Source organism: Anarhichas minor, unplaced genomic scaffold (assembly GCF_050575085.1).
Source record: "Anarhichas minor isolate MPS153535 unplaced genomic scaffold, ASM5057508v1 ptg000003l, whole genome shotgun sequence".
NCBI lineage: Eukaryota > Metazoa > Chordata > Actinopteri > Perciformes > Anarhichadidae > Anarhichas > Anarhichas minor.
Window position 1 is genome coordinate 15,815,600 of NW_027466449.1, and position 26,167 is coordinate 15,841,766.

Sequence of the window (26,167 nt, forward strand, 5' to 3'; positions counted from 1 at the left end):
CTGAGGCATGCGTACAGGCACCTAACTGGTGATAATGAGGGAGGGGCAAGCACTACCCCCATGTGAGGATCATCTGCTTTTCTCTGTTTTACAGTATATCATTGTAAATTGATTATATTTGGGTATTGGACTGTTACAAAACAAGTCATTTAATGATGTCCCCTAGGCTTTGGGAACCTGGGAGGGCCTCTTCCTGTCCACATGTGGAAGTGTCCTCGGGTTTGACGCTGGGCAGGCCAGTGCCTATCCTGACAGCCAGAGGTGTGTGTGAGTGTGTGTGAGTGTGTGTGTGTGACTGGGTGAATGCAAGGCCAATTGTAAAGTACTGTCTATTAAGGTAGATAAGCGATATATAAGGGCAGTTAAAGGAACCTACATGCTTAACCCAAACCGGGAAGCTAATCTTAACCTAAACCTAATACTAACTTTCACCAAAAATAAAAAACAAGTCTTAAAGGAATACTTCAACAATTACTTACCTTGAAGTCTTGAAGAGAAATTTGTTTTTCTCACATGCCTCCGGTGAAAAGGAGAATCAAAAGACGGAGAGACGTTTTGATGAATTGAAGTATGTGGGGGGTCGTTTTTCACAATAGCAGAATTAAAACATCTGTGTACAAATTCTCATACAACTCACTACTTTCCAAACACATGTCTCTTTGCTAAAACCTTACTATTTGATATTTAATAGTAAAGGTTTTAGCAAAGATGCACATGTTTGGGAAGTACTGAGCCTACGACTGGATAAGTGAGACTTGGATTATACTCCTCAAGTCGAGTCAAAGTTTAACAGATGTTTTGATATAGTTTTGCTGTTGTTAAACGCAGCCCACATTTACTTTAATTCATCATGATTTAGTTTTTATTCTTCATTCACAATTGATTTCCAAATGGTAATTGTGTGGGTGAAGTATTCCTTTACCGCTTCAACCGCCCTATGAGGAAGTGAGGACCAGCCATGTCTTCACTTTCCAAAAATGCCTTCACTGTCATTGACTAAAACTCAAATTGGTTCTCACAAAGACAGACGTAAGAGCGCGCACGTATGGATGAATAGATCCATGTACTTGTCTTACATATAGACCAGTACATGCATCTATTGCTCTGTATTATGTGGTCTCACACATACATTTGTACCCTTAAACACTGTTTATATAGCGTACAAATACACGCTTCTGTTTTCCTGCAGCTGTTTTCTTTATACAGCAGATAAGAAGTCTCAAACCTTGCAGAAAAAAGGAACTCATGTGTTGTACATAAACTTCACAAAAAGATGCTACACAGCACACTGCGGTGCTTCCCTGGTCCACTTTTAGTCAGCACTTTGGCCCTTTTGAAACTTTGAAAGTTTCTGCCTTTCCCTTCCCTTCTTGGGCTTGGGTGTTGGAGGCGTTAGGTGCTACGAAAAAAACCGAAGAAAAAAAAAACACAGGCATCTATTTTTGGTAGTCCTCCTCCCTTGCGCATTCGCTGCATCCCCTGCTGTCTCTTATCCTCTCCTCTGTTCTTCACGTTTGAAATGTTTTCTTCCCGTCACACTGATTCTCTTCTAAAGGTTTCCACTGGTCTGCAGTGGACTTATAAGGGCTTGTTGACAGTAACAGACCTCAGTCCTCCAGAGGAAGCTGTGTATGCTGCGGTGTTGCAATGCTGAGAGGTTCAGAGGAGCTCTACATAATTACTCCCTTGTCTAATTAGTGAGAGTGTTGTGTACATGCTGTACACTGGCTGATGGGACAGTCAGCCAAGCGCTGCCTCTGAACAATAAATGGAGAAAGAGAGGTGTGTGTGTGTGTGCGTATGGGTGTTAATGAGAGTGTGTGTACAAGGTTGGAGTTCAGCATCTCGTCTAGCATCGAGATGAGAGGAACTGAGAGGAGCTGTCTAATCCTCCTGATGTGGCATCCTGGCCTAATTGGGATATTTACTGGGTAATTAGCAGGTGAGAGAGACACTGGGAATGTAATTGGGAATCTCAGTGAAGAGACACATTACCCAGACAGTCGGCTCCCGGGCTCCATCCTTCCTGCAGCCCATTAACTGCACCGTGGGACAGAAGAAGAGACAGGATACTGGCAAAGAGGAGTGCACTCAAGTACAGAAATACAAATAAGAGAACCATATTTCAGCTTCTTGTGAAGTGACACCGTGTCATTTCAAAGGAAGAAATGGCATTTATCATTCCCTCGTATTATTGCCCCATAGATAGTCTATTAATCTCTGTCAGTTGGATCATTGTCTTCACATCTGTCCATCAGTGGCGCTGAATAAGTAACGTCTTTGATGACATACCCACGGGGAGGCTTCACAGTGCAGCCTTCAGACGGTGGGAAGTCTGGATACGTTCCGCTGAGGAGGTTTCAACTCTGTCGAATGAAAGACTTCACCCTCGTGATTCTGTGTTTCAAATAAGAGCACGGACAGCTACTATAGAACAGAACTCTCCTCTGGGAATCACACTCCGTGGATGTTGCTTTAGACTTAAGGAAGAGAAAGCTTTTCGCAGATGAATAACTGCACACTGTGGTTCTTTTTCTTTATTTCTGCCTTTTTACAGAAAGTCTCCCAGTATACCATCATCGTGCAGGCCACGGACATGGAGGGCAACCTGAACTTTGGCCTTTCCAACACAGCCACTGCCATCATCACTGTGTCGGACATCAACGACAACCCTCCCATGCTGACCTCCAGAACCGTGAGTTGCTGCAAATAAGGGAGTGGGGAGAGGGCGTCAATTTGGAGGAGGAGAGGGTTTGGGTTCAGAGGAGAGGGTGGAAATGATTAGTGTGTTTGGGGAAAATAAATAGAAAAAAGGCTAAAGAGTGACGGGCTAAGAGATGGAAAGGAGAAGGGAATAGGAGGGAGGGACAGAATAAGGAAAAGATAAAGGAAATGACGACAATACTGTTATGTCGTTACAAAGGAAGATTTACACAAGGACAGTGAAGGAGGGTTATGAAGTGCAAGGATGGCTGCACACACACACACACACAAAGGAAAAACTAATCCATATCATTGACTTTCATCAGCAAGAAAACTGGAGCCAGCAAATCGTTAATGATTGTTGTCACGACGGTGATATTTAAAATGATGATTACATTACAGAAGGTCATTATTGAGAGCGAGGTAAAAAAAAAACTAAAAGTCCAAAGTAAGGTACTGTGTGTCATGTATCAATGTGGTGCAATTCAGCAACATCATCACAACATTAATAAGTGAAGCGGGAGATTTTGTGTTGTTAAAAAGTCAATGTTAATTTCTTCCACTCTCTTTTAACTCAATCTTAACCGGTCAATTCTCCCAGTGCTGCTTAACGTTTAGAGGTGCAGTGGAACAGCTGAGGTGGCAGCAGTAATTCTCACCGGCAGCTGGGAAAGTGGATACAATTCTGAGCCAATATTTGCATGGTTTTTAATGAAATTCTCCAGAGTCACATTTTTATTTCATGTGGCAGGGGCATGCATTTGTTTAGAGAGGTAAAGACGGTCAAAAGTGGAGCCGACGTGACTGCATTTTAGCTTCGCGCTATGAAGAAAAATCTCTCTAGGTGTCGGTTTGGCTTCAGGTGAATTATTCAGTATGTGCGCTAGTATGTATCGGTAGTGATGAGAGCTTTGGCCTGTTGGCTAGATAAGGTGCTTAGCTCTGCAACTGCGGCTGAGGCGGCATCGGCACTACAGTAGGCTCGGTTCTTTGAGGTGGTAGCAGAGGAGTTAGCATTAGCATTTGCCCTGGGGGCTATTAAGACCCTTATGATGATGAGTTAGTACTGGCGGCAAGCATGTGTCAGACCACAGAGCTCATCAGAGGGCTGCTACATCACACACAGCAGGAAGTGTACAGAGAGAGGGCAGAGGAAGGAAAAAGACAGACACAAAGGAGATGGTGGGAGCAACGAGAGAGGAGAGAGGGAGGGGGAGTTGATGAGCGGACCACCATGTAGACTCCGAGACCAAAAGTGATGAGAGAACAATGCGGAGAGGAGAAGGAACGATGGATTGTTTTGGTCACAGGAGCTGTTTTCTACAGTGATAAAGCACAGACATGCCCCGTTGTAAATCAAAGGCCCTTCCTGACTCGGCATCCCCCTCTGATTTAAGATGCTCTACTCATGGTGGCGTATTGATAATGGTGGCTAGCAATAGATTGATATTCTCTAACTGTATCCCACCATGTTTAAGTGCATTTCCATCATCGCCACGGAGTGAAGTTAATACGATCATGGATATTGATGATCAACTTTAGTGGAGGTTCTGGAGCCACGATGAGCAGAGCACTTCTACCCACTCCCTTCATAAATCACCCATTTTAGTTGTGGGGTAACATAAAAGCCATTTAGTTGAGAATGCAGGCCATTATGCAAATATTTAGTGTTTGCAATAAACCCCACAGATCTTTCAACGTGTCCCGGAATTATAAAGTTTGGGGAATTTGTCTTTAATGTTGACGATTAATATTTCATCACGCCTATCAGAGGCTGCCCTATTTTTCAAGGCGGCAGAGGGGTTGGGTGCGTGTGTGTGCGGGATGCGAAGGCTCCGGGTGCTCATTCGCGGCTGCATACACGCTTTGCATTATTTTCTGTGACGCAGATAGATGAGATGGAACGAAAAAACGTTACTCATCTCTTTTGTTTGTTAGCGCAAACAGTGCTGCGGCGACGACTGCATCTCACATAGGTAGGGGATGTTTTCGTAGGCAGACCCACGCTCATACAATCAGGGGCATCTCTTCATGCAGGACTTACTTCAGTACCATCTTCACAATGTGATGAAGTTCCCTGTTACGTGTCCTTTCTCTCCTCTCACCTCCCCCTGCCTCTTTCAGTCTTTGCCCACTGCCAAAAATAATGACAGAAGGGTGAGAGTCTTGGCAAGGGGTGTTTTGTCAAGTGCTGCGAGAAAGCCAAGTGCACTCTGTGCCAATCACAATCAAAGCTCGTCCCTCCAGCAGTTGAGGACAAGATACAGTACCACAGAAAGAAAAACTACCCGATCAGAGGGAAATCTCTGCTAAAAGACAGCACAGTCATACGTCAATCCCCTGTCAAAACAAACCCCACCACAGTATACACAGAGCAGTGCAATACGGCATTCGGCTAATAAATCACTGAGAGTGAACGAAAGAGAACAAGCCCGAGGTTTTTCCATGACAGATTGAAATGCTCTCTGTTCAAAATCACACATGTTGAATCACAATCCATTTTTGGCAACAACGCTAGCAGACGTCAAAAGCTCGCCGTTCTCACTCAGATAAAAGATGGAGTCTTCAAGAAAATAGAACAATCGCTCAATAAAACTGAATTAGACAAAAACCTATTTTTCATTTGAAAGTTAACTCTAAAACGCAACCTGAATGAATACTCGGTGGAGAAATTCTATTCCCTCCGTGAAAATGTTTACATCAACTGCATTCCCCACAAGCTTTTTTTGCTTTATTGCGGTACGCGTCTGTGTCTGATGCTCATCAGGGTTCAAGCATATTCTGAACACTTCACCATCGCAATCTAATGTCACAGTTGATTTCATTTCAGTGATTTGAGGGTACTTACTGCTCTATTGGTAAAGTTGGTATTTACACAGTCTTGTAAGTTTCACTATTACTTGCAGTGAACTGTCTACTGATGTTACAGGGAATTAAAAAGCTGCCGTACCATGTAAGATTTCCTACGGGAAAAATAAGGCTATTATTACTCGAGCTCTGGATGCTTGTAACTTCCTCCCCCCACACCCTATAAAGAGCTAATGAGAGAAACAATCTTAGACTGGGGTGTTGAGAATAAGTGCTGCGGTTGACCCTTCAAAAGTCTTCCATCATATCTGGTTAACTCTTGCCTTTACTCATTACTGTGTGCTGAGAGAGAAGATGCTCAATGGCCCTCAGGAGCTCAAGAGCCATCTCTGAAGTTTTATTTCATTGAATTGGCATCGGGGAGTCCCTAAACCAAACCACAGTAATAAAGCGCTCAAGCGCACACATGCACGCACTCACTCTTAACATACGACAGCCTGCCTACTTATCCAATGCAGGCAGCGCATCGTGGCCACCCGGACATGTCTGTTGTCTTAAGAATGTTAAGAGTCTCTGAACAGCTCTCCTGACGCAGCCCCCTAATCTCCCCGCTGCTGTCGGCTGTTTGCTGGGTGATGCGCGGGTTGCCAGGCAGGGTATTATGGTCTGTTGGAGTGTTTGGTCTGAGGCTTTGCTCTTTGATATCCGACACTCACATAAGCGGCTCAGTGGCTCTTCCACGCCTGTTACCCATGTTGACACGGTAACTGTATGATGCCCACACGCCTGTTGCCTCCACATCAGGGCGAAGACACGCCAACGTGCTCACCTTCTGACCCTCACGTAATTGGTGGAGAGGTGATGTCCGTGTAGGTCGGGCTGCGGTGGAATTGTGTTTTTTTACAGGGCAGCGGTGCAGTTGTTGCTGTTGTTGGTTCGTCTTTTTGTCGGCTTCATCCCCTGAGCCTGTGCAGCTTTGATCAATCCCCACCATAACAGACATATGACAGACAGCGGCTCACTCCTCATCAGGCTTATCAGGACAAAGCACATGTGTTTGCACAGCAATGGGGACAACTAAAAGCCACTCGTATACACTCAAACAGCTGTTTTAACCCTCCCTACTGCTGGCTCCTTTCTGCTCACTCATTCTCGCGTCCTTTGTCACACCGGCTTTCAAAGGAATGAAATATTATTGCTCATCTAGAATGGGAACGCGGAAAAAGCAGAAAACACTGAAACTGGAACAACGCCCTTGTGTGCGTGTGGTTACTGGTGTGCAACTGTTTACTGCTTGTTTACTACTCAGCTGTGGAAAAAAACGAGATCATTAAACTTTCTCTACCTGAAAACCTGAAAGGAGGACTGGCTCTGTGAAGAAGAGAAAATGAGGGATAGGTTTTTCTTTCAGTAAAAAATTGCCACACTCAAACAGTAACAGTCTCAATAAAGATCACACGGTAGCATTTTCCTCTGCTTTCTGCAGTTTTCCGGTGAGGTCCCAGAGAACCGCGTGGATCTTGTGGTGGCTAATCTGACGGTGTTAGATGCCGACCAACCGCACTCGCCTAACTGGAACGCCATCTACAGGATCATCAGCGGAGACCCATCAGGGCACTTCACCATCCGCACTGACCCGGTCACCAACGACGGCATGGTCACCGTGGTGAAGGTAAGATGCCAGCCATATCACAGCATGCTCATTTTAGCACCAGTGTCGTGTCTTTTTCTGTGCCGTCCCATCCCCTCTGGATTTAAGCACGAGCAATAATAATAGACTACAGAGTTAAATGTGGAACAGGCTGGGGTCTGTTGCCTTTCACATGCCCCCTTATGTCCAAATGAGGGATTGGAGGCTGCTGCGCCCTTCAGAAAAAAAAAACCTGTACACCCACACACAGACTTAAACACAATGGCTGGTGAAACCACTGTAGCAAATTAGGTATTGATTTCTCAATTACAAAGGCAACGGTTTTTATACACTCATAATGTTCTAGCTGCTGTGGTAAATGACAGCAACAACAAAACCGTGTCTTGTAACAACCTGCTGTGTTAGTGTTCAACCTCTCAGACACAGATTGTCCTGAGGGCTATAACCCGTTCGGAAAAAAAAAATAAAAGAAATAGACGCTATTCAGCTTGTATTGTTTGTGTATGTAAATGTGTAGATGTGTGTCCTGTTGCATGGCCAGCAGCGTTTGTATTTCTGTGCTCGTCCGTGAGTGGCTCACTATAAATGTGCTTATAATGTCGCATGTGTTTTGTAGCATCTTGTTTATTTGACCCTGAGGACCCAAGGGTATTCTCCCCATGCGTCTGACTCCTGCAAATAACATCTCTCATCCTACAATGATGCTTAAAAAATAGCAATAACATCACCCTGTAATTCCCACAGCACCCTGAGCAATGAGCATTGGCATTTTGCTTCTCTTCATTATCTCTAGATGACTGCCTTTTATAATCCAGTCCTCTCGCTCCCTGATGTAAAATTCAGCAGGCAGCCGAGTAGCCGCGAGCTTCCATAGAGACCCATGGGAGGTTATCAGGAAATCAGGAAATAAGAGACAGGACACCCCCTGGGAAGAGAAATAGACTGTCTCAACAAGTAAACAGAGGGGCTTCGGCTTGCTCCGGGAAATGGAAGCTGGAATGGTTCACATCAGACCCAATATAGGCAAAGTCAAGAAGCCATAAGAAGGCGCTGCTGTACCTTGGCGTTCCTATTTTTAACACAGCGACCAAGGCTGCTAGTACAGACGCATCGCATCACACTGTCACCAAAGAACGTGGCAATCTCCCACGAGGGACCTGGGCTCCTCTGTAAACAAGGGCTGAGGTCTTAACCAGGACATGTCACGCATTTAAACTGCTCTCCGGGGAGTTTATGAGACACATTCTCATTAATAGAGCCAGTCGACAAACAAGCTTGTATAAAAAAAAATAAAAAATACACCAACAGAGCCGCTTGGTTCGAACGAGTCATTAAGATATGTAAATTGCAGCTTATGATAAACGCGGAAATGGAGAGGAGGAGTGAAGCGAGGCGGAGACAGATTTCCGAGGATTGAGAGATGCAGGCAGCATAGATCACGGTGGGGGGGGGGCAGAGGTGAGCAGACGAGGGGGGGAATCAGAGTCCGGCGGAACAAATTAAGTAAGAGGGAAAGAGAGGAACGAGTGAAGCGATACAGAGGAAATGTAAGACTCATGGGCAAAAAGATGGAAGCCGTGTTATTGACCTCTCACCCCCTCTGGCTTCCCTCAGGGCGTGTGTGTGTACAAGTGTGTGTGCATGTTTGAGTTAGCCTACAGCTATACTCTAGACCCCCCTGTGCTCTGAATACCACTGGCTGCAGATCAAAGAGCCTTGACCATGGCTTTGCCTGCAAATGGGTTCCCTGTGCACCAACGGGGTCATACACGAACGCACACCTCCACTTACTGGTATCGTGGATACACATACAAACTGTAACACCAGCTAGCGCGCACACAAACACATGCACTCTGGTGCCCTTGTAAACCAAACTGCCTGATTAAGAATGCTTTTTATATCAGAGCTACTGTGTACTGATAACACTCAGGCAATGCAACATACAGATGTGATCAAAGTCATTAACATCACCATCAAACGCCGCAGACACGAGGCGTGCGGCGGTAATCATCACCCGCCTATTTGGAAAATGTGCCAGCAGGACCTGCAAGCACCGTATTTGTTCCCTTTTTTTATTTCCTTGCTTGTTGTTGTTGTCATTTGAACCTGATCGTGTAGTCTTCATTAGGAAAGCTCGGAACTGTCACTTTGGTTTAGGCTCTGCCGGTAAAACCCCCTGTAGAGTACACGTATATACACACATACACACACACACACTCGCTCAAAAGGCTGAGCCATGACAGCACCCTATGAATAGTCTAAGCCCTTCTGCCTCTGCTCAGGGTGTGTGTGTGTGTGTGTGTGTGTGTGTGTGTGTGTGTGTGTGTGTGTGTGTGTGTGTGTGTGTGTGTGTGTGTGTTGGTTAGTAGTTTAGAGAGAATATGGGTCCATTTCATCAGGGGAACACTTGACACGGCATCTGTTCATTTATCATGTCCTTTTTCATCAACAAGGTTCAACGCATATTCCCCAGCCACAAAAGAGAAATATGAAGAGCGGTTTTCACACTACCAGAGTATCATGCTTAAATACATGACATGGTGTGCTCATAAAAAGTAATAGTAGTAATAATCGAGGAGATCAGGAATTTCTTTTCTATTTTCTTAGTTTTAAAGTGAAGAATGCATTCTCTTTTTTTGCAAAAATGCAGATTTACATAATTTTCCAACTGAAAAGTAAGATATAATTATATAGGGGAGTAATGTCTACTGGAGAGAGAAGTTGCTCCGCCTCTGTGTGTGTAGCGCTGGTATCACTGTTACCAATGACCCGTAAACCCGCCTTCGCCATGTTGAGAGCCGTTGAGAGGCAATCCAAATGCTCCCAATCTCGCACCTGCTGGAATTCAGTTTCACTTTCTCTTTCTCTTCTCACACACTGTTGTTGTCCTCCTTCCTTCCTCCAGCCAGTAGACTTTGAGATGAACCGTGCCTTCATGCTGACGGTGGTGGTGTCCAACCAGGCCCACCTGGCCAGTGGCATCCAGTCGTCGCTCCAGTCCACAGCTGGGGTCACCATATCTGTCCAGGACGTCAACGAACCCCCTTACTTCCCCACGAACCCGAAGCACATCCGCTTTGAGGAGGGCGTCCCTGCTGGCACCAGCCTGACGACTTTCTCAGCTTCCGATCCCGACCGACTACAGATGCAGCAGACAATCAGGTACTGAGTGACTAGAATTACATCAGACTACAGAATTGGAACCCTAATTGGGCTAATTCTGACATTTTAATAGCATGCCATTAGCTTAAAGTTCTTCTGGTGCAAAATCATTTGGATCTTAATAGATAAGTTATATTACATATGGACAGTCTCTGGACCCAGAAAAGTATAGCCTGATTGAAGTCTGGCTAGCTGCATTGTAAGTTCACGACTGGCCAAAAATGCCTCCATATGCACTAACAGCAGGCTAAAAAGACTCTTGGATGGGTTCCATGTCAGTAGTTAGGGGTCGAAGTTCAACAAGGGGACTGTATTTTGGCATCGGCAATCTCTCAAAAGTCTTACTGTGGGAAGTTTATGAGCCACCGGAGAACTCTTAGTAAGGAGGGTAAGGTTAATAGGGAGCAATAGCCTCTGGGGTAATCAGAAGCGTGTGCATTCTGTAGATTTCATGAGCGCATACATGCAGGTGCACACACACACACACACGCACAACCAGCACGAGAGAGAGAGAAAACAGGATGGAGAGAGGGGGGAGAATAAAGAGAACAGCTGGCCCGAGACCAAACGCCTGACACAGCATTATGTCCACCTGCAGTGTTCTTTCTCTGCGCTAAGCCTCTCTGGATTTTAAATGTAAACCAACCTTTAGATGACCAGCAGGTCTTTCCTCAGTCCTGCTGTCAGCTTGACAGTAGCAGTTTGACTGCATTGTGGCCTTTTTCAAACTGGAAAGGTAATCTTTGCTCGGTATTGATGTTTCAAAGAGAAAGAGCTTTAGATTAGGTGTGTTTCCACTCATGGTCACATGTAGAATGTCCTTATATATTATAGTGGGTGTGTCGGTGTAATGTATGACCGGCACAGTGCAGCAATTGAGTTCTAGCAGGCCTGTGGCATTAATCCCACCTCCCTCCCTCCAACCCTCACACTCCAACAGCCCCTTCCTTCCCATTCTCTCTGTGGAAAAAGATCTGAACTTACTTCCCAGCTAATTTCCCGGCAAATGAGAGTAAATTGGGTGGATGTTATAATTTAGGAAGACGCCAGAGTCACCAGCTGGGCTCTACCTTATCCTCTCTCTCCCTGTTGAATTCACTTTGACCTCTTTGGTTTCGTCCCTGTTTTGTCCATGACCCGTGCAAGACTGCACTACTTTACATCTTGGAAATAAGTTAGCCATTTACAAGCATGCTGTGGTCTGTCACGGTCTCCTAAACACAAACACAAACCAAATCTCCTTCCTCTGCGAGGAGGCAAGACTGTAGAGATGGCAAATCCCCGACCTCATTCATTTAGACCCATCTGGATAGGATAACTCTCAATCCCCCTGCTTTACAACAGTCCCATAAAAGGTATCTTCTCTAGACTGTTATGCAAGGACACTAATCACAGCTGTTCCGTCCGTCTCTCGAATTCTCATTATTCTGAAGAAAAACAAATTCAGGGACACGTTCTTGCCAATCAGTTTAAACCCTGTGCAGTGTTTTCGTCACCTTATTTCACTTTCAAACTTTTATCACACACAGCTGATCCCAGTGTGCATACATCAAAGCCCCATCAATCAAATAGTTAGCTGACACGTCTGTTTGCATGGGGGAGACATTTAGATATGACACCAAAAGTTTGAGTTGCATGTAATCTGTAACGTATGCCTTTGAATATGACAAAGAGCTGTATGTCTTTGTAAATGGATGTTGGAGACGCATAAAGAGAAGAGAGATGAGGAGAAGATTCAGAGGGTGCCGTAAAAGTCAAAAAGTGAAAAAAGACCCCGGGGATAGTGGCGGGAGGAGGAAACAAGCTGAGGATGGTGAGCCGACTCCGGGTCAAGGTTTGAACTTTACAGGTGCTCATCAACAGAGGGACCGACTGACAGTGTCCTGTTGGGACTGGAGAGGAGGCGATGTGGACAGGGGGGAGAGGGAGGGGGGAAGGAGAGTGAGGCATCATGCATCGCCTGTCAGACACCCCGACCAGTGAGGTCAAGACATGGGACTGGAGACACTGGCATAAATGATTACCCAAACCTCCTTGGCAAAGCTTGAGACATGCATTTTTCATCCTCGGGGTCAGAGGTTTGAAAAATAAATGTCATACCTCTCGCTGCTGCTTGCTAAGATCACTAACCCGCCATGCCTAATCATACATCCAGCTACACTCGCACAGCAACCAAGTCCCAAATGAGAGGAACCTTCAGGCTTCGGAGAGCTCAGGAAAGCATTGGAAATGAGCCACAGGAAGGAATAATTACATTTTCACACAGATTTGTTTTTATTCAAAAATAGCACTAGAGTAAGCACGGACTGTTTACCTTTCCAAGAAGACAAAAAAATTGGCAAAGCACCTCATTAAAAGTTATTGATGGGGACTGCCAAAGTAACATTGTTGACAGTTAGGACTTGTAAACAAAAACAGTGTGGCTCTTTGTTCCATCGTGATTCTAATCCCCGGAGTAGCGCTATCATTTACTGAGTGCTAGCAGAAAAAAAGTGAAGGAAGTAAAAATGGCTGTTTGCGCTGACCTTAACTTTTCTGGAGTGTACCTTAAGAACAGAACTAACAACGCAGTGGATTGTCTATTCAGTGTGTTGGAAATGAAGCTTTGCTGCAAAGTTCATTCAGGACTTCATTTGCTTCAAATCGGGATTTTACATCTGCACTGAGGGCTGTTTAGGAGACCTAATTAAAGTGTAGTGGTGGACAGAGCTCTCTGCTTTCTGAGCAAAATGTTTGTGTTATGGCTTTTATCATCAGAGAGCATGCAGCCACACGGGGAAAAAAATAGGTTCTGGTTGTATTTTATTGCCCATTATGGAGGAAAAAAACTCTCTTCCTCTCACACAATTTTCAATACTTTTATTTTTTTTTGGGGGGGGGGGGGGGGTTGTTGTACACAAACTGAAGTGAAAGAACAGCAAGTTGTGGTTTTACGGTGAGTTATGTGGTCGGGCTATTTCTTTGCCGAGACCAGTGTCTTGTCACTGTGAAGCAGCTAGGCAATTAGCAGACTCCAGGCTCCAGTTTGTGGACGGATTAAACAAACAAGATGCAGTATCCCGAGTTAATTATTGACCTTTAAACGGGCTGGTCCGCCGATTCTTTAAACTTTGGACAGAGCCACGACTGCTGTTTACTCCTGCTCCCCATCTTAATGCTAAGCTAATTGTCTGCTGACTCAAGCTTCATATTTAATGTACCTATAGATTGTGCTATCAGTCTTCTCATCCAATTCTTGGAAAGAAATCCCAAAATGTCATTTCACTATTTCAATATTCAGTATTTTTTCCAAAAACAATGTTCCGGTTATTTCGGTGACTTTACCCTTTAATTTCCTTTTGCTCTGTTAAACGTACAGCAGTTTGTCTGCCCTCCACTGTAAATATATATATATATATATCAGCCTAGACAGAGAGTGTTGGTTTGCCATGGCAAAGCCAATAGAGTTGCAGATGGACACAGAATAGCAGTAGGGATCAAGTCCGTCCTAATGAGGATATTAAAACCAGATCACACAGCCATGCTGCTTCTTCCGAATGTCACCTGTCCCGATCTCTCTTTCTCCTCCCACCCATTGCTGATCATATTCCTCGCTCTTTTATCCGACCCTCCCACTGCGATGGACTCACTGTAGTCCTGGAGGTGATTTCACAGTCCGCCTGTTAGTGGCGGTGGGCTTGGCTAGCCTGTGTGAAACCGTCTAGAGTGTGGGAATGTCATCTCTGTGATCCCCTTCCCCGCACTGCGCTACGCCAGGGATCATGCCCACTGCCTGCTGGGAAAATCCCACCTCCCTCACTGCAGGAGAGAGATTATACTCTCTTCCCCCGCACCCTCCTTGCCGCCACCCAGCCTTCCAGGCTTTCACTCTCCTCCATGCAAGTAAATGTACATGCAGTATTTAATCAAACACAAATAAACTGACAGTAAGTACACTGCAATTTAATACATATAAAAGCAAGGTTAAGGTCAAGTCCATTTCAATTTCGATGGATTTAAAAGCTGGATGTGTTATTGCTGGATGTGTTATTGCCCAGGATGACATTCAGTATATGAAATCGGATTGATGTAGAAACCTTGTTGTATGAGGCCAAGGTTTGACAGAAGAGAGGTGTCACTTGATGAACTCTGCATCACAGAGGGAATGAGACGAGGATGAGAAGATACGGACGGGGATGAAAAAAAAGTATGAATACAAAAGCATGGCAAGATGAGGTGAGGCGGCATGATCTGTGAGATCTGATAGAATTGAAAGTGTGGAACGAGCCGAAAGCGACAAACGCCTGAGAAACAAGAACAGTTAGATCAGAGTGAGATTGGAATTCAATCCTGGAGATGATCCCCTGTTCCTTCTTCGCCCTTTATCCCGGGGGATGTCGCCACCTGCTACCACATCCAGTTTCCTGTTTGACGATCAGTACCAAGATCCTATCATTTCCGTCTCCGCCCTATGCACAGCTTCCCCCCTACACACACTGTGGCATTTGCAACCAGACAAACACTTAAACATGCATGCATATAACCCTGCCAGGCAGTTTAGCCCTCTCCAGCATAAGCAAACACTTCCTAGAATATGTACATGCAACACACACGGAGGCAGGTGCAGCAGCGCTCAACTATGGAGGTAATTGACTTCAATGCCTGGTACACAGGAGTGAAAGATGAGGTGAAATTGACTGTAAGCTGCAGGCTCTGGAGGAGAAGTCAATGAAGAATTAAACCGTGTGAAGGTCAGGCGGATTTTGTGAGTGTGTGTGCATGTGCGCGGGCAATCTTTGTATGCACGGACGCAAGAGAAAATCGTCAATTGCTTGTAAACACGGAAGCGCTAACTCCTCCATCGATTTGTCCTTGTGTATCTTTAGGTATTCAAAGCTGAACGACCCGGCGGACTGGTTGTCCATCAACAGAACCAATGGTCAGATCGTAACAACGGCCATGCTGGACCGGGAGTCTGTCTATGTCAAAAACAATATATATGAAGCCACGTTCCTGGCAACAGACAATGGTAAGAGCCTCTTCTAATGCACGTGTTTCATCAGTGAACATTTCTTATTAGCGTGATCAATGTTGCTGCTTCACACTCTGTATTGTTTGTGTTTATGTCCTCATTCCCACGGTTTAGCATTCATTGCACAGATTTACATTATTGAGATCATGCTCCCTTCTCTGTTCTGAATCCATTGATCTGTGGAAGTTGTCTGTCAGTAACTTTAAAGCACTTTCACATCCTAAATCACGCACGTGTCTTATACGCTATCAGTCAACAGGTCACCTGACTGATTGAATCATTGTTGGGAGTGATCCAATGCGTAGCTAAATACATGCTAGAGTGAAAAGTGTTGCTTACTGTTTGACGAAAATGAAGACATTGGAGTGGATTTAGAGGGATATAAGTACACGGGAGCTCTGCAGCATTCAAGTGCAGTGCAGTTGGTGCAGAGTTAGAGAAAATCCTGGATTCACACAACCTGGTCACACTCTTGATCCTCTCCTCTCATCCTCCTTATCTTCTGTCCATGACTGCCTTCTCTCTCCCTCTCTCACAATGTGGCATATATATATTTGTTCTGCCTCAAAGTTGAAACTCTAGTTTAACTGAGCACAAACTCAATCACAGCAAACAAATAAGTTCCCTTTTTCTCAAGTGGAAGTGAGTGTTTTTTCTGGGGTTTTTTTCCTCCTCCCCAAATTGCCTTATCAGTGACGTGCAGTGCACTGGTGTTTTTACATTAAGTTGAGCTGGCTTTGAAACATTAGTGTATTTATAGGTGTGAGCATGTGTGAAGAATGATCTCATTCGAAACACATTAACGTGAGCCTATGTGTGTGTGTGTGTGTGTGTGTTTCTGTACTTTTTTATATTGGCGATGATTGACAATATCAGACGCCATGACGTGTAGCCTGCCGTGCTGATGGGAAGGAAGAGGCAGCGAGATTAGAGGTGGACTCGCTCCCGTTCTTTGAACTCCAAAAAACATCTAATTTCTTTCCCTGTTATTTCCTGGACGTTTTTTCTTTGAAGAAGAAGAAGCTTTTCCTTCATCTGACCCGTGTTAAGTGCACAGTTTAGAGCGTGTGTAGCTGCAATGTTTGTCGGATATCGGAACTGTGCAAGTCCAAAAGATGAGAAGCCAGCAGTTAAAGTGTGTGTGTGTGTGTGTGTGTGTGTGTGTGTGTGTGTGTGTGTGTGTGTGTGTGTGTGTGTGTGTGTGTGTGTGTGTGTGTGTGCGTGCAGTCTGACTATGTGGGTGTTGCTGGAGTGCCAGCTGTCTTAACGTGAGAGGGATTATGGTAAGAAGTGCTATGACGCAGTAAGGATCGTAGGACGGGACATGGAGAGGTGGTGACAGCATGGGGAGAAGCACACTTGCATTGCTACCGTATTTTTACGTCGGCCCCCGACACAATCTGACAGCCTGAGACCCTTGTGACACACAATCACCTATGGTTTTGTTTCTGTTTTTACGTGCTCTTCAAAGAACACATGGTAGGCTTGCTACGAGTCTTTTCACCGCGCCTCACTTCTCTGAGCCGCCATCAAAAAAAAAAGGAGTTAATACAAATCCTTTTGAGGAATTTACACAAACATAATTATTTATTTAGCTGGTTAAAACCCACATAATTCTCCTATCAGCTGTGGCAAGCTGCTTCCACATGTCCCCCATACATGACTGGGATTAACAAAGCTGCAGGATGGGAAAGCCTCCCAATGCGTTCGTGCGCGTGTGTGTGTGCGTGTGTGTTTATGAACCACACGTCTTTATGGTTCACTATGTACGTGTTCAAATTGCATTTAATACTGTCCGTTAAATGTTTTTTTGTTTCTAATGGACTAATACGGACAACAGTTTTTGAAATTGGTTCAGTCTTGAGGGGTAATGCTGTAACCTTCAGCCGCAAAACGAGGTGCGAAGGCAATTGTGCTGTTTTTGTGCCACTGACAGGCTCTCTCCTTGTCCTCTCTTCAATATGTAGGAGTTCCTCATCCGAATACTCTGGCTCAAATAAACCTCGTCCACATTCTCATCTAAATATTCAGCCATGACATTGAAAATCTTTTAGATAACACTAACTTACACTTTCTATACTCCAACCCAAAGCTCTGCTCGACTGGCACCGGCGTTTCCACCGTTGTCTTCCAGCAACCCGTCACCTCGCTAGATTTCACAACGAGACTTCCCAATGAGCGATGATGATGTAGTCATACCATCGAAACTATAATTAAAGTATAACTGAACTAATGGGATTTTACTAGATAGCCTTACTTAGGTAGTAATAAAGTCACAATTTTTAATATATTTCATTGTCTCATAACAACGTATCACATAAACATCTTTGTTTCATTTCTTCTGCCACATTTTAATTACATTCTTATAGCTCACAATCACTAACATCAATCGTTCTTTGTGTTTTACCATTTTTCATAACAAAGTCTACTAGATGGTACCAATGTGCAGCTCTTCTTTGCACAGGTGGCGATAAAACGCGGGAGAATTAAAAATATTCTAACCGACAAAACCGACATTAGGCATATGGCTGTGGCAAGGCAGCATGTTGTAGAACCGTGTGGCTATATATAGTTTTCCCCCCCAACATGTTACCTGCTCTTTTTGGTCGTTCACTCGACATTTAACATCTTCAGTGAAGCGTATTGTGCAATCTCAATGCAGGGGTGACGTGACATCACGTCCCAGGCCACGGTGCAGTAGCGGGTTTAACTTTGCAAAGCCGTGTGTCAGCTGAGCGCCCCCTACTGACATCACACTGGAACACACCGCTATGCTGCGGCAAAAGTGTGGCGCAACCGTGGAAAAAGTGGCGCTTTCTCGAGGTAAAGTGCTTCCGCTATACATAATTTGGCAGCTGTTAGTCATTTCGTATGTGAATAGTCCACTTCTGACAAAACTACCTATGAATGGCAGGAAGTGGATTGTCTTTGAAGTGACTATTTGATTCATCTCTCGACTGTAAAACCTTGAACCTGACTGGTCTCTTCTTCACACAGGCTTTCAAAATCTGCAGACTTCTTTTCAGTTCCGTCTTCTTTTTCTGAAACTCTTGCAGAAACTGTTGTGAGACTAGCGCTCCAGAGCCACATCCATCACCGATCACTCGATACGTCTTCAATCAGTGGAGCTCCATGAAGTCATCTGCAATATCAATCGTAGTATCACCAGTCAGACCGAGCTCAAACTGTGGACTGACTCACTCACAGCTGTCTTTAACTGTGTCTCACTCTTCTCGTGGCAAATGTCTTGCTCTATTGCCATGTTTAATTGGCAGATCTGTCAGCTTTGCATAAATCTTTGTAAATTACATCGCCCTTATCTCCTCCTGGGGATGGGCCCTGGGGTCGCTTGATTCCATCCAATGGCTCCGCCAGTGGGGCATGACGGGGAAATGACTGGTAATTGGAGGCAGCTAAGGGTCGTCACCCCCTGACACACACTCAATAAACAGCTCTGAGCTTTATACGGCTAAGCGCTCTTTTTTTTTTTTTTTTTTCAGATTTCTCTGTGCCACATTTTCATACTTCACGTACACATTCATGCACTCCCCCCCACACACTCTACTATCTCGCTCTGATTCTTTTAAGTGTCTATTCTTTACTCCCAATTCTCTATAAATGCTGTAGCTGATGGTCTGTTGCTCTGTTCAATCAATGCAAAGGGCTTCAGGATTGTGTCTGCAGATGAGGTGTGTGTCTGTGTGCATCAGTGCATGTTATTACAGTCCAAGGCTGACAGTATTGTAGTGAGGCAACACCTGCAATGCCTGTCAACTGTAGCGTCAGACCAAATTTCTCCAGTTGCCACAATCATTTGCACAAACTTGCAACATGGACTGTGCAACATTGGTGCAAAGATATCACAAGTTTAATGCCGATTAGCGACATCTTGTATGTATAGTAGATAATAAGCCTATCCAGCGCTAAAGCAACTGTGTGTTCAACAGATTCCCAAAGTGAGTCAGTTTCACTTATCGGGCAATTTGATCACATTTAGCTACAAATTAAACTATTAATTAAAAACAGCGGGTCCACTAACTTTAAACTACCGACTGGAGAGCAGACGAAAAATGTGCTGAATCCGACGCTCCATCACAGGATGGTGGAGTTAATGAATGTATATTGTCTCTGCTAAATAAACAAAATACATTATGCGGCACGATGTTATATTCTGCAACGTGGGAAAGTCGTAGCTGCTTTTCCCGCTAAGTAAATCGTTATCAAAAGTGATTAATTATGTGTGAGCCATTTTATAATATATGTATGTACGTATGCAAGCATGCAGCGAAGATATACTCTCAACACATGTGCACATACAGAATGTGCATGTACAAGTGTATTTAGGTCATCATGCATTTGAGAATTCAGGAACTGCATGCGCCACAAGAACGAGAACGCACAGTTCACCTCTCAGAAATGCATTGTTAATATTGCACGCAGACTTTATCTACAGAATCATAGATGGCTCTCCCAGTTTTGTGTAAATACACACCGACAAGGACTTGTTTGATTGTGTTACAGTCATCATTATTGCACCTAAGCCGTCTCTAGGCGGTTGGACGTGCCGTGCCTGCATCTGGATCGACTCTGATTGATTTGATTTTGGCTCTGAGGCTAAACGAGGAGCTGGGGAGCACAACTGTCAAAAGTATTCCTGTCAAGGGCAGATATTCTGCTCTGGTTCTACAGCATCCGTACCTCTAACGTCACCGTTGTGAATAGAACTCCTTTCACCTCTTCTCTTTCCTTTTGTTCTCTCTTTTTTGTTCTCTTTCATTACTTGCCTCCCCCTCTGTCGGCCTTCAACTCCTGTCCCTCCTCCCTCACAGTCGTCACTTTCACTGCACACATCTTCCCTTGTCATCTTTCCCTCCCATCATGATGCTATTTTCTCTTCCCTCCCTTTGCTCCCAGGCTCTCCTGCAGCCAGCGGAACAGGCACGCTGCAGATCTATCTGATAGACATTAATGACAACCCCCCGGCGCTCATACCCAGGGAGTCTCAGATCTGTGAGCGGGTGAACAAGAACGTCCACGGTGTCAACATCACTGCCGCTGACGCTGACACAGACCCTAACGCTGGACCTTTTGTCTTCGAGCTGCCCAACTTTCCCAGCAACATCCGGCGCAACTGGACGATTTCTCGGATCAGCGGTGAGGAGGCGTCAGAACAGCAGCACTAAAGAACATATGAAAGTTAATTAATGATCAGTGGATGGAGTGGTTTGAGAGTGTGTAGCATCGTTAGTGTTGCACATTTATTACCAGTCTTTATCAGTTGTTTCATTTACTAACTGACCAAAATCTCATCAGATGCTTCATTATAAAGCTGCTTTCATTTGTCTTGCCCATATGTACTATAACGTTTATATTGGAATAATTAAATATGTAAGTAAAAACCAACAGAATGATTTATTGACTAAGAGCTTTTAAATGATTAATGCATAATAAAGGGATGTGGATGTTCTTGTATAGATGAATGTCATTTTGTTCTCACATTTGCCCTATCGTGTAAATTGATAATGAAAAAAACATTCAAATTAATACTCTGATATTGATTTCAGTCACGTCTGGCCCTATGTGGAAGCAGTTTTTAAGAAGAGAACTATTTAGAAAATGTATTGTCATTCTAGAGTATTAGTTGCATCTAGTAACTCGTTTCCTCTCCACTCTACACAGGTAACTACGCTCGTCTAGGGCTGCGGTACCAGATATATTTAGAGCCGGGGGTGTATGAGGTCCCTGTAATTGTGTCGGACTCGGGCAACCCTCCGTTGTCCAACAGGTCGGTCATCAAAGTTAAGGTGTGTCCCTGCGACGAACACGGAGACTGCACCACTCTCGGGGCCGTGGCGGCCGCCGGCCTGGGGACCGGAGCCATCATCTCCATCCTCATCTGCATCATCATACTCCTCTGTGAGTATATCAGCGGTTCACGCGGCGTTCACACACCTCGCTACTTTCAGACATGACACACGCCCACTCGCATACATAAAGCAAAAAGAAGTTCAAGCTGCCTGTGATTTGCTTTGGTCTGCTTTTCTGCCAAACAAGTGTAGTTCAGGGCGCAGTCATTAAACATTCACCAGGCTGCAATACAACAACATGAGCAACAGTTTGTATTATGGATTAATGCCTCGTCTGCTGGCATCTTCTCCAGCGTCTCTTGACAGGGAGGTTTCTGTCTTCTTTTTCTGGTAGGGTGAATATCTGCTGCTATCTGTTCTGCCAGTGATTCATGCCGTTGGCTTACCTTGTTGCTGTGGCCCACATTGCTCATACATATAGACAAGTCTTGGAGAAAGATTCCCTCCCGAGCTGTAGGGTTTTTCCAGCATATTTTGAAAATGTTGGATGTTACACTGTGTGTCATCCGTACTTTCATTATTACTACTACCACCACGGGTTTTAGGAAGTAATTCACATGTTTTCCTTTGTTTGTTTTCATGCTTATTTGACCAAGTGGCACACGTTAAGTTACAACAAAGTAACAAAAATACTGTTAAATGATAAATGAGACAATGCTAAAAATTAAAGAAAGACAGGAGGAGGAGTAAGCCGTTACATATGACTTCTACTAAAATGATTTTCTTTTGATCTGCCACCGCTATGGTTAAAGTTTGGATCGGTTTACATATAAAAACTACTTGGTTAAGTTAGGGAAAGATGGTGGTCGGGGTTAAAAGAATAACACCAGTGACTGTTGGTAGTAAAGGACTTGTGAACAGTGGACTGACACTGGTGATCCTCTGACTTGTCCTCTAGAAGAAGTGAAAGCTGGCACCATGTTTTCGGGTTGTCCGTTCGTCCGTTCCATTCTCATGAACGCGATATCTCAGGAGCGCCTGGAGGGAACTTCATTCCATTTGGCACAAAAACGTCCACTCGGACTAAAGGATGACCTGATAGGATTTGATTGTTGTGGCCAAAGGTCACTGTGAGCTCACAAACACGTTTTTGACGATAACAAATGTTTGATAAATATGACTCCCACAATCGGCTAACACCCTGTCTGGACCGCAAGTGTCTCACACAACAGATCCGCTCTCATTTTAATCTATGCAGATGTCTGCACCGGGACTGTGCAGCCGTGCGTCTCAGCTCCGTCTCACTGGCGTTACTCTGACTTGAAGCATTTGATGAGACTTAAAGTGAATTATTTTGACAATGAAGCCCGTAAACGTGAGGTTGAAGCCCAATAAAAAGGCACGGAACAACTGTCTCTGGCCGTCCCGTACGATAAAAGCGAGCAAACTGTTTTCCCCGTAGACATACAGTCTATGGTTCTCCCCCACTTTGTCTTTGGCTGATGACATTTTGGACAGAATAGATGCAAACTGCAAGGGGTACTGATGCAGACTATTGCAGTGTACCCTGAAGGTTTATCGTGTTCATGTGTGTGTCGGTACAGGCATGGTGCTGTTGTTTGTGGTGTGGATCAAGCGCAGAGAGAAGGAGAGGCACACCAAGCAGCTGCTTATTGACCCTGAAGACGACGTCAGAGACAACATCCTCAAATACGATGAAGAGGGAGGAGGAGAGGAAGACCAGGTACGATCCTGGGAGACATGCACCCACACACACACCCACAGACAAACACGCTTTCTAGGTTGACCTCCCGCGCAAACTTACATCTGTTTGCCTGTGTGGGCGTGTAGGACTACGACCTGAGCCAGCTGCAGCAGCCTGACTCCTTGGAGCACATCATCAGCAAGCCGCCTGGTGTCCGCAGGGTGGACGAACGTCCCATCATCCCTGAGTCCCAGTACCCAATCAGACCCGTCGTGCCCCACCCTGGAGACATCGGGGACTTCATCCACGAGGTGAGTTTACACAGCGGGCGCAGACGTTTCGTCTCGCATGCGTGCTAGGTTGTTTCTCCCACAGTGAGCTGGCCTCTCACTTCCACTTCCCATCGATCTGACATTTAATGTGATTACTCATTTCTGGATGCTGTTCGATATGTGAGCTCCAGTATGGTGATGGGAACAGCGTAGAGTTTTGTTTTACGTTACAGCTGCTCTCATGGCGCCAGCTTTAATCACACACACACACACACACACACACACACACACACACACACACACAACTCCAGCGTTGGCACACTGATGCGAGAAAATGCTGATTGACAGACTCGTGACAACACGTTCACACTCGAGAGATGTTGGCAGCTGTTCAGCTTTGATCCATCCAGCCTTGACTCTTTCTCTCCCTCTCTCTCCCTCTCCCGCTCACACATGTACTCACCTGATCTCGCTCCAGCAGTCTGGTAAAACACAAACACAGCAAACACATGGTGTTCCTGCCACGCACTGCACCCCCGGGGGTTGAGGCTTTTTAGGTTTCTATCCGTAGCATCTCTCTGTATTTCGATGAAGTGGATGAAGTCCATGCTCTTCACCTGCCGAACCTTCAGTCATCGGCCTTCGTTTGCCATTCTAAAAAAACAAGTGTGGGTTTGCACCCCGGCGGGAAAAGATGATCTCATTAAATCTTATCAAAGGCAGGGTTGGTGATCGTCTACAAAAACATTTTTGATATTTTTGTAGAAATTCTCATTACATCCTGAATCAATGAATCTAACGCTCTGACCATAAAAAAAAGACAAAAGTCTGGTATCTGTGGCTGTCGCAGGACTTAAACCCGTCCAATCATTTCATTTGCGTGTATTCTGCCTTATTGCTCGTCACTGGAGTCTTCCACAAGCTACTAGCACAACAGCTGTGGGCGGTGTTCGTTGTTTACGTCCATGATGATAATTTGGGGGGAGTAGCTTTGGAGGGAGGCCCGTGCTGTTCTCTACTTTCATAGGAAAAGAGTTGGGCTGAGTTTTTTGTTCGAATGATTTTTGAAATCTTGCGTACTCTTCCTAGTTTGCCAAGATTACCAACCCTGCCTTTAACGAAGCAGTAACGAGATATTGACGAATAGGGTTTGATCACACATCGCTGAATCAAATTCGGACTTGGTTCTCATACATGAAAAACTTGAATTTGTGTGCACACTCCATGCATACATGATTCATTTTGGAGGTGTGTGACATTGTTTCCGATGCTGTTTGTATTGACTTGTTTGTGACTGGCTGTGTTTGTATATGTGTTTATATATAGTCTATAGTTTATAGTACTGAATAAAGGGCTTTGGACAGAGAGTTGATCAATACCAGTGGCAGAAAGCTACTTAGGTATTACCATTAAATGCTACTTCATACCTTTGCTATGTACTAGTATTGTACTTTTTACACTGCTACATTAACTTATAGTTACTAGAAGTAGAATATTGAAATCAGCTGATGAATAGTTTGCATTGTTATAGCTTACCCACCAGTATAAAAGTAAAGTTAACTCCACTTTGACCAGCTGCAGCACAATGCTTCTATACAAGTAGAGGATATACAACAATACAACGACGATGACGTCACAGTGATGTCATCAGGGTTGTTCTGCAGCCTGGGCTCGTAGACATTTTTTACAAAAAGAAAGACGTTTGCTATTTACCAGGAATGGAAGGAATTAGGAATAGCTGCTTTCCATTGCATCATGGGAAACATCTCAACATCTGTTGATTCAATTTAGATTTTTTTGTGAGCGCAATGTTGAATCGCCGGCCTTGACTTCCGACAGCTTGTTGCTTTTCCATCAACCTGCAGGCGTGTGTGAGTACTGACAGCTACCTTTCCTCCTCCTTGTCCTGTTTAGGGTCTGCGAGCAGCAGACAACGACCCCACAGCTCCTCCGTACGACTCCCTGCTGGTGTTTGACTATGAGGGCAGCGGCTCCACCGCCGGCTCCGTCAGCTCCCTCAACTCGTCCAGCACGGGGGACCAGGACTATGACTACCTCAACGACTGGGGCCCCCGCTTCAAGAAGCTGGCTGACATGTACGGTGGAGGGGATGATTAAATCTGACCAGTCACACACACACACACTCACACACGCACACAAACACACACACACGCCCTCGTCCCGTCAGCTGGCCTGCCATGCTCTGTCCCTGTAACACGCGGGGCTGCTACACCCTTTTTGAACACAAGTTAACAATGACATGTTCACACTGACCAACTGACTGACCAACCAACCAATCAAATTACCCACCACAGAGGGCCGGTGTCGTGAGTCCATTTCGGGTGCTCTTCTCAACCGTCTCCTGCTCTAAGCCTGTCTGAGACTGAAGCGGAAGATCTGAATTGCAGGCTTCTCATAGTTTGTATTTCCAAGTGCTTGTGCTTTTAGTTTATTTTAGTTTGTATGCTAGATGTAGGTTTTCGTTTGTGTGGCTTCTTTTCTTCTTTTTTTGTCACCGCTCCCTTTTGATTCGAGCCGTTCCCTATTCCTGAGGGTTTTCACTTTTCCCTCGCTTTCAGACCCCCGCCTGCCTCTCTGCAGAAGCTTTAGGTTGAGCCGCTCGCTTCGTCTGAGGGGGAACAAAGGGGAAACAAAAGAAGAACACAGATATGAAAGTCCTTCCTGCACGGAGGGCCCTGGTTTATTCTTTCTTGAACTTGAATTACTTAGAACAGAAGCACTGTTGTTTAAAAAGTGCCTTCAGTGGTGCGTATCATAGCAGACTCCCGCTAACTCAGGATTGGTTGCCATTTTCTGGGCTTACATGCCTCCATATATGACCCCTGACCCTTTAACTCAGACCTTCCCTTGTCATTTCTGTCGTCCTGCAGGGCTGTGGTAGCTGCAGGAGATGTCAGTGCCGATTTCAGATGAGCATTGACTGGCTTACGAGGGCGCTTTTGTGTAGACGTACTGTACATAGGCCTACAGTGTGTCTGTAAGTTATGGACGAATCATTAACTTTTCAAGTCGGGCGCATCTGTGCTC

The 26,167-nt window shown here is 45.0% G+C and overlaps 1 protein-coding gene across 1 annotated transcript in view; it reads left to right on the forward strand.

Annotated features, from left to right (window-relative positions):
* The window catches only part of LOC142958372 (cadherin-4-like), a 212,241-nt gene extending 187,004 nt beyond the window's left edge, over positions 1 to 25,237 (forward strand). The window contains exons 9-17 of the mRNA XM_076099790.1: positions 2,558 to 2,695; positions 6,998 to 7,183; positions 10,068 to 10,324; positions 15,190 to 15,332; positions 20,250 to 20,489; positions 21,015 to 21,251; positions 22,747 to 22,886; positions 22,994 to 23,158; positions 25,034 to 25,237. Coding sequence (XP_075955905.1) covers positions 2,558 to 2,695; positions 6,998 to 7,183; positions 10,068 to 10,324; positions 15,190 to 15,332; positions 20,250 to 20,489; positions 21,015 to 21,251; positions 22,747 to 22,886; positions 22,994 to 23,158; positions 25,034 to 25,237 — 1,710 coding nt within the window. The remainder of the gene's footprint in view (positions 1 to 2,557; positions 2,696 to 6,997; positions 7,184 to 10,067; positions 10,325 to 15,189; positions 15,333 to 20,249; positions 20,490 to 21,014; positions 21,252 to 22,746; positions 22,887 to 22,993; positions 23,159 to 25,033) is intronic.
* Positions 25,238 to 26,167: the final 930 nt, after the last annotated feature.